The sequence below is a fragment of the Borostomias antarcticus genome (genome assembly GCF_949987555.1).
Source record: "Borostomias antarcticus genome assembly, chromosome: 21".
Lineage (NCBI taxonomy): Eukaryota > Metazoa > Chordata > Actinopteri > Stomiiformes > Stomiidae > Borostomias > Borostomias antarcticus.
The window spans coordinates 12,326,810-12,335,821 of NC_140254.1; the positions used below are offsets into that span (position 1 = coordinate 12,326,810).

General features: G+C 49.5%; 1 protein-coding gene across 1 annotated transcript in view; it reads left to right on the top strand.

Annotated features, from left to right (window-relative positions):
- Positions 1–443: 443 nt before the first annotated feature.
- The window catches only part of LOC311323167 (transcriptional repressor scratch 1-like), a gene marked incomplete at both ends in the record, with an annotated part of 9,877 nt that continues 1,308 nt past the window's right edge, over positions 444–9,012 (top strand). The window contains one exon of the mRNA XM_084455334.1: positions 444–561. Coding sequence (XP_084311460.1) covers positions 444–561 — 118 coding nt within the window. The remainder of the gene's footprint in view (positions 562–9,012) is intronic.

Here is a 9,012-nt window from a genome sequence, read left to right on the forward strand (position 1 = left end):
GAGGAGGTGAGCCGAGGATACCACGGAAAGGCATTAGCCACGTCTAACGGGCTTCTTAGATCTTTTACAATATGCGCGGCAGATATATGACTTTGGAATTTAGATAGTAACGTTACCGGACCGCGGCTCTTCAAGTTGGAACGTGCCAGACTCGCGAGGCAGTCACCGCGAGGCATCTTGTTTTATCTTCACGGTGGTGCTGAGGGGACGGAGGCACGCGGGGAGCAGCGAGCCTGCTGTGTGTGCACGCGAGGGAGCTGTCCGGTGCTGAAGTTGCATTTCTGTCCAGCGGAACACGGCGCTGCGCGAGCCGAGCGGCAGATCAACCAAGAGGCGCGAGGGACAGTGCTGGCATCTGAGCATCCCCGCGTGCCAGAGGAACCGCCGACCGTCCCATCCTCCGCCGCGTATGAGGAGAGACAGACGAGCCCTCCGGTAGAACCATGCCTCGCTCCTTCCTGGTGAAGAAAGTGAAGCTGGATGATTTCTCATCCGCTGGTCTCGAGGGCTCCTACATACGATCGCGAGCCGGCGACCTCAGACTCCGCTTCCACGACAAAGGTAAACCTGGTGCTTTTTGCTGTACTGACGGGAACACAACACATTAGTGTTGATAATAGCAGCACATTCCAACGTGGCAACCTCTGACTTTTTGTTAAATATATGGTCTGTTTTTGGCTGTAGCTTGTTGCTCGTCCCGGCCACATCGCAGCCAGCATCCGCGCGGTGCGTTTCTGTCGACTCGACACATTTCTCTGGCGAGGGTATCCCACGCGCTCCACGGCCGAGCGCCCGCACAAGGTTAAACACCAGCAACAGTGCAGCGACCTACAAGTGTCCCAGACACTAAACAGAATTGTAATTTTATAAAGGATGTCTTAAGTCAGGATTTTTACAAAATGCACTCTCTCACCCACGCACGCATGCACACATACGCGTGCCAGAGAATGAGTAATAAGGACAGCCAGAGAGAGAGAGGGAGAGTCGTGTTTCTACACATTATTTACGCTCTATAAAAGAGACAGCGCGCGCTCGCACTTGCATAACCAGACGGTTTTGTCCGGATGTACGTTTATAGAATATTCATGCTTGTTCACATCTCTGGCCGTGGAGCCACGGCCCGCTGTAAGTGTAGTTCTCTACATCGACCTATTTGTGTGGCATGTTAAGTATGAGCGGCACAGCCGGTTCCAGGCGCAGAAAGATGATCTCACTCTGCTGCCGGCCTAAACGGGTTAGCAGCAACTAATCAGAATGGAGAGAATATTGATTCAGTAGATTAAGCTTCAGGAGTCAGTGTCTCCCTTCCTCCACTCTCAGGGTGTGGACAACGATGATGGTGGTGGTGATGATGATGGTGATGATGGTGGTGGTGGTGGTGGTGATGATGATGATGATGATGGTGGTGGTGATGATGATGATGGTGATGATGGTGGCGGTGGTGGTGGTGATGATGGTGATAGTGATGATGATGATGGTGGTGGTGGTGGTGGTGATGATGACGATGATGGTGATGATGATGACGATGACGATGAAGGTGATGATGATGGTGATGATGATGATGATGATGGTGGTGATGATGGTGGTGGTGGTGGTAATGATGATGTAGTGGATGTCCCTTATGGGCATCCATAGATGTTGATACAATGTACTGGGCATGCGCTGGGAGAGTCAGCAAAGAACAGACGTTACATGACCACTGTTTCCGTGTCTGATATTTCTACATGGTGTCAGAAGTCGCTAACCCTGCGCCAGAAATCGGAATTGTTGATTTCTCATTAAAACGAGGAGAGAAATTTTTTTCTGACGGCGAGTGGATAGATAGTTGTTTTTTTACAGAGTGCCGTGTTAGTGCTAGCTAGCTGACTAGCATAATGTCCCAGCAAGGATCGCCGGCTCGCGCTCATAATGACGGTTTCCATGTTAGTCTGCTAGAGAAATTTGACTGTGCGGATATCAAGAACTGGCCAAGGTGGATCAAGTGATTTGAGAGGTGTTGCTTCAGGACTGGATCAGAAAGGGGACGCTTTCCAAGTAAATACTCTAATGTACTTTATGGGGGAGGAGCAGAGGACATTTTAAATGCTTCTCAGTTGACAGCGGCAGATAAACTCAAATATGAACCAGTGGTCAGGTGTTTTGATGAACACTTTGTTGGGCGACACAACGTCATATTAATGTACGCAAGCAAGAGCCCGGGGAGTCTGCTGATAGCAAGAGCCCGGGGAGTCTGCTGATAGCTTCATAACAGCGGTGCATAAACTGGCAGAACACTGTGACTTTGGGGTGTTGCGGGAGGAGCTAATCCGGGACTGCATAGTTGTAGGGATACAAAACATGACCCTTTCAGAGAAGCTACAGTTAGATGCCAATTTAACCTTAACCAAGGCTGTCAGTCAGGTTAAACAGCAGGAAATGGTGAAGCAGCATCAGGCTGTGATGTGTGGTGGGGCTCCGCACGCAGTAGAGAGGAGAGAGGTTGATGCAATCTCACGCCCATTCAAAAGGCAGGAGGCATATGGACACAAACAAACGGGTCACACAAGACCTAGACAGACGGAGACAACAACAGGTACAGAAGAATGCCTGAGGTGTGGGAGAGCCTCCCCCCAGAACTGGAGAGAATGCACAGCTAACAATGCAGAATGCAGGAAGTGCCATAAAAGAGGGCATTTTGCAGCAGTGTGTCGTTCTACACAGCCAGTGCATGAGATAGAAGAAGAGGAACTACAACAGGATTCATTCTTTTTGGGGGAGGTGAGAGAGCATAACTTTGGCTGGCACACAGATATAGGACTCAATGGAGAGGTGGTCTCATTCAAAATAGACACAGGAGCAGCAGTCACTGCTATCCTCACCAGCCTGTATAAATACAGCAGAGATGGCCCTTTGATGGAGACAAACAGACGACTGTACGGGCCCAATAACACAGTACTGCAAGCAGCAGGGCAGTTCACATGTCTGCTCAGGAGCAAGAATGGAACCGTCACCCAGCCTGTGTTCGTGGTGGATTCATTAGTCAGACTCTTATTGGGCCTGCCAGCTGTTGAGGCCTTGGGACTGGTAGAGCGAGTTGACGAACTGGAGGACCCAGGGGAAAGGCTCAAAAAAGAATTCCCCACAGTGTTTTCAGGCCTGGCGAGGTTAGAGGGGGACTACAGCATTCGCCTGAAGGAAGATGCAATGCCCTACGCACTCACCACTCCACGCAGGGTGCCTATTCCCCTGACAGAGAAGGTTAAGGAGGAGTTAGATAGGATGGAAAGTATGGGAGTCATTACAAAGGTAACAAAGCCAACAGAGTGGTGTGCGGGCATGGTGCCTGTGGTGAAGCCTAATGGAAAAATCAGGATATGCGTAGATCTGACCAAACTCAATGAGGCAGTACCCAGATAGCAAGCAGATGTGTAATGATTCTGGGCCATATATGGGCCGGAACTAAGCCACAAGGGCCAGATCTGGCCTGTATATGGTCCAGATCCGCTTGCTATCTGGGTATGTAGAGAACGACACATATTGCCATCAGTGGAGCAGTCACTGGCGCAGTTGAACGGAGCGAAGATCTTCACCAAGCTAGATGCACGCTCAGGATTCTGGCAGATCCCCTTAGCAGAAGGAAGCAAGGAACTCACTACATTTGTTACTCCTTGTGGTCGCTTCTGTTTCAATGTTCTACCATTCGGAATCAGCTCCGGTCCAGAGCACTTTCAGAGGCGCATGTCGCAGCTATTGGATGGACTAACAGGCATACAGTAGTATGCCATGCGGACGACATATTGGTGTGTGGAGCAGACAAGACCCAACATGATGAGAGGCTCACAGCAGTCCTCTCCAGACTTCAGGAAGCAGGTCTCACCCTAAATGAAAAGTGTGAATTTGCACAACCAGAGGTGGTGTTTGTGGGCCACAAAGTCAGTGCAGAGGGCATAGCACCAGACCCAGAAAAGGTCAGGGCAATTGTGGACATGCCCACTCCACAAAATGTTGCAGACATGAGACGTTTCCTAGGGAACTGGTATTTACTGGTAAAGGACAGTGAGTGGGTGTGGGTAGAAGTACAGTGAGTGGGTGTGGGGAGAAGTACAGCAGGGCACGTTTAAAAATGTGAAGAGTGAGCTTGCCTCAGATAGGGTGTTGGCACAATACAGGCCGAATGCCAAGACAAGAGTGTCTGCAGACGCATCATCTTTCGGAATTGGAGCGGTTCTCACCCAAATGCAAAAGAACAAAGAGTGGCGCCCAGTAGCCTATATTTCACGTAGTCTCTCTGACACAGAACAGAGATATGCTCAGGTGGAGAAGGAGGCGCTTGCAGTAACATGGGCATGCAAAAGGCTCAGCTCATATAAAGTAGGCCTTCAGTTCACCATAGAAACGGACCACAAACTGCTTTTAGCTCTGTTAGGGACAAAAGCACTGGATGACCTACCCCCAAGAATCCAGTGCTTTCGGCTCAGATTACTGAGATATACCAAACTGTCCATGTCCCGGGAAAAGCGTTGATAACGGCAGATGCGTTGTCGAGGGCCCCCATCATGCGCACACTGACGGAGGAGGAGAGAGAGCTGGAGGGAGAAGTACAGGTGTTCGTGGAAGCAGTACAGCAGCGCCTGCCAGCATCTAGGGCAAAGCTGCAGCAGATTGCAGAGGAGCAGCAACAGGACTCTGTCTGCCAACGTCTCATAGAACTCTGTAAAAAAGGGTGGCCAAGACAAGAGGAGCTGCCACAACAGCTAAAGCCCTACTGGATCTACCAGAGTGAGGTCTACTGCGCAGGAGACCTTTTAATGAAAGGTCAGAGGATTGTGATTCCAGAGACTTTGCAATCAGAAATGCTGGTCCGTGTGCACGAGGCCCACATGGGGATATCTCAGTGCAGAGCAAGAGCAGAGCAGTCAGTGTGGTGGGTAGGCATAAGTAGTCAGATCGCTAAGATAGTAGCACAGTGTGAAACATGCTTGAAGAACCAACCACAGCATCCAGAGCCAGTGATCCCATCAACACTGCCTCAGCGACCTTGGCAAAAGATAGGAGTAGATATGTTTTACCTGAAAGGCAGCACCTACCTGTTAGCTGTAGACTACTACTCAAGGTACATTGAGATTGAGAAAACCCCCATCACCACAGCCAAAGGAGTGATTGAGGCACTAAAGGCCATGTTCTCCAGGTATGGGGTCCCAGAGGTGCTGCGGAGTGACAATGGTCCACAGTTTTCATCAGCAGAGTTTGCAGCCTTCGCTGCAGAATACGACTTTTCACATGTGACTAGTAGCCCATACTTAAGCCAGAGCAATGGAGAAGCAGAGAGGGCTGTCAAGACGGCCAAGTCATTGTTGCTTAAGAGTGAGGATCCACACAGGGCACTGTTAGCATACAGAGTCACACCATTGCAACATGGACCATCACAAGCCGAGCTCCTGATGGGGAGAAAGCTTCGCTCCCCACTGCCACTGGCACGGTCCCAGTTCAAACCACAGTGGCCCAAAAGAAAGGCCTTTGAGAAAAAGGACTATCATCTGAAACGCACACAAACTCTGAACTTTAATGGCAGACACCATGCCACACAGAAGCCAGAGCTGAGGCCTGGGCAACACGTGTGGATCTCTCCCGCAAAACAGCCAGCTACTGTGCTCAGAAAAGCTGACACCCCACGCTCCTATGTGGTCAGTGTAGGGGCACAGGAGGTTAGAAGGAATAGGGCTCATCTACAAGCTCTCCCTGAGCCACAGCTGCCTCCACAAGAAACGTCAACCCCACAGGAGGAGCAAGCACCAAGATTGGGGACATTGAGCATGAGTGGTCGGTGTTCAAAGCCTCCATTGCTGAAGCTGCGGCTGGGAGCTGTGGCCTGAGGGCCATAGGTACCTCAAGGGGCGGTAACCCTCGGACACCGTGGTGGACAGCGGTGGTCAGGGAAGCCGTCCGACTGAAGAAGGAGGCCTTCCGGGATATGTTAGCCCGGGAAACCCCAGAAGCAGTTGCAGGGTATCGACTGGCCCGGAGGGCTGCGGCTTCGGCCGTGACCAAGGCAAAGCAGTGAGTGTGGGAGAAGTTCGGAGAAACCATGGAGAAGGACTTTCGGTCGGCACCAAAGTGTTTCTGGAAGACCATCAGACACCTCAGGAAGGGAAAGCGGGGGACTATTCAAGCTGTATACAGCAAGTAGGGAACACTGCTAACCTCAAATGAGGACTTTGTTGAGCATTGGAAGGAGCACTTTGAGGAACTCCTGAACCCGACTAATCCACCCTCTACGATCAAGGCAGAGCCGTTAGATGATGGGGGGTCGTCAATTTCCTTGGAGGAGGTCACTGAGGTAGTCAAACAACTCCACAGTGGCAAAGCCCCAGGGACTGATGAGATTCGTCCAGAAATGCTGAAGGCGCTGGGTGTGGGGCTGTCTTGGTTGACACGCCTCTTTAACATTGCGTGGAAGTCTGGGTCAGTGCCAAAGGAGTGGCAGACTGGGGTGGTGGTCCCAATATTCAAAAAAGGGGACCAGAGGGTGTGTGCCAATTATAGAGGCATCACATTACTCAGCCTCCCAGGGAAAGTGTACTCCAAGGTGCTGGAAAGGAGGGTCCGGCCGATAGTCGAACCTCAGATCGAAGAGGAACAATGCGGATTTCGTCCTGGTTGTGGAACCACTGACCAGCTCTTCACTCTCGTGAGGATCTTGGAGGGGGCTTGGAGTTTGCCCAACCTGTCTACATGTGTTTTGTGGACTTGGAGAAGGCTTACGACCGGGTCCCTGGAGAGGTCGGGATGCGGTAGTATGGGGTGAGGGGATCCCTACTTAGGGCCATCCAATCCCTGTACACCCAGAGTAAGAGCTGTGTCTGGGTCCTCGGCAGTAAGTCGTATTCCTTTCCGGTGGGGGTTGGCCTCCGCCAGGGCTGCGCTTTGTCACCAATCCTGTTTGTGATTTTCATGGACAGGATATGGAGGCGTAGCCGTGGGGAGGTGGGTTTGCAGTTCGGTGAGCTGGGGATCGCGTCGCTGCTATTTGCAGATGATGTGGTCCTGATGACATCATCTGCCTGTGACCTCCAGCACTCTCTGGATAGGTTCGCAACTGAGTGTGAAGCGGCTGGGATGAGAATCAGCAATTCTAAATCTGAGGCCATGGTTCTCAGCAGGAAACCGGTGGCCTGTCCGCTCCGAGTAGGAAATGAGTCCTTACCCCAAGTGAAGGAGTTCAAGTATCTGGGGGTCTTGTTCACGAGTGAGGGAACCATGGAGAGGGAGTTTGGCCGGAGAATCGGAGCAGCTGGTGCGGTTCTGCAGTTGCTTTACCGCACTGTTGTGACGAAAAGAGAGCTGAGCCAAAAGGCAAAGCTCTCGATCTACCGGTCTATCTTCGTCCCCACCCTCACCTATGGTCATGAAGGATGGGTCATGACCTGAAAGAACGAGATCACAGATACAAGCGGACGAAATTAGTTTTCTCCGGAAGGTGGCTGGGGTCTCCCTGAGAGATCGGGTGAGAAGTTCAGTCATCCAACTATACTACTACGCAAACATATGCGTTTAATTTAACCGACTTTCTTTATAGACATTGAACTCACAAGTCTCCACTAAACAAATACTTTACTTTCAGTCTTTAGAGACCTTAACAAGTCTGCGCAAACATTTGCGTCTTCAGTCGTTTGAGACCTTAACAAACAAGTCTGCTCAAACATATGCGTCTTCGGTTTTTAGAGACCTTAACATCCAAGTCTGCGCAAACATATGCGACTTAATGAAACAATTTTAATCGCTTCTCCTTATTTATCGGAAGTTCTTTATAGCAATAGCATTTTTTTTTCTGTCAAGACAATTAAGTTCTATAACTCACAGAACAACAGCAGTCGCCTCCCGGCTCGTGGTCTCTTCTCCGGGTGTCCAGGGAAGCAGAGCTTTGGTCGTTAATCTTGTCGAAAAGAGGCAACAATCCGTTGTCTTGATCTTTGCTATTTTGCTCTCCCATCCCCGTCGCCAAAAATGCAGTGTATTTCAAATGCATAAACTTAGAGTAAAAAAGAGAAAAAAACTTCAGGAGAGAAAACGGTCAAATTAACAATTTATTAGTAATTTATTACAATAAGTCTAATACAGGGGTCGAAACTTAAGGCAATACTGAATTTACAGTGTCGTGACTTCAGCTTTTAAACTGGCTTCAGACCAGGAATCACATTACAAACAAATTTGCATACAAAGAATGTTCATCAACACCAGATATGGTCACAAAAGATCAACTAGTCTTCTGAATGGTCAATGTATCAGCTGATCTTTGCCCCCCCCCTTAGGACACAGGGGCTGCTTGGGTCCTTCCTGGGATCATGTTACAAACTACTCACTTCAAAGGTGACCATTAGGCCACACTGACTCAGAGACAAAGACAAAGGCCCTCTGTTGAGCCTTGAATTAACACAGTTCAAACTAATTTGAGGTTTATTCATTATTCTATAAAATGATTACTACATGAGAGTAATAGAGACATGTGATTAATGTAATACAGTGTACAAATATACTACATCAGTTTTACAGTATTGTCCAGTAAAGTCCATCAACCTTTCATCGCCTTGGATTTATTGGATCTGTTTGAACTATCTGCTAAGCTTGGTAACTAGAGGCTGAACTGCCTTGTGAGAGCATAATAGTGATGATGGTGGTGGTGGTGGTGGTAATGATGGTGGTGATGATGGTGGTGGTGGTGGTGGTGGTGGTAATGATGGTGATGGTGATGGTGATGATGCCTGTGAAGGTGATGGTGATGATGATGATGGTGGTGGTGATGATGATGGTGATGGTGATGATCATTGTGATGATGATGATGATGATGGTGGTGGTGATGATGATCATGATAGTGATGATGATGATGATGATGGTGATGATGATGATGATGATGGTGATGATGCTGGGCTGCTGAGCTAAGCCTGGTGGAAGAGTATAAAAGAGAAAATAAAGGATGTCTAGTCTGGCTCAATGGATGGAGGTTTTTGAGATAAGCCTCTCATTGGTGCTGCTCAA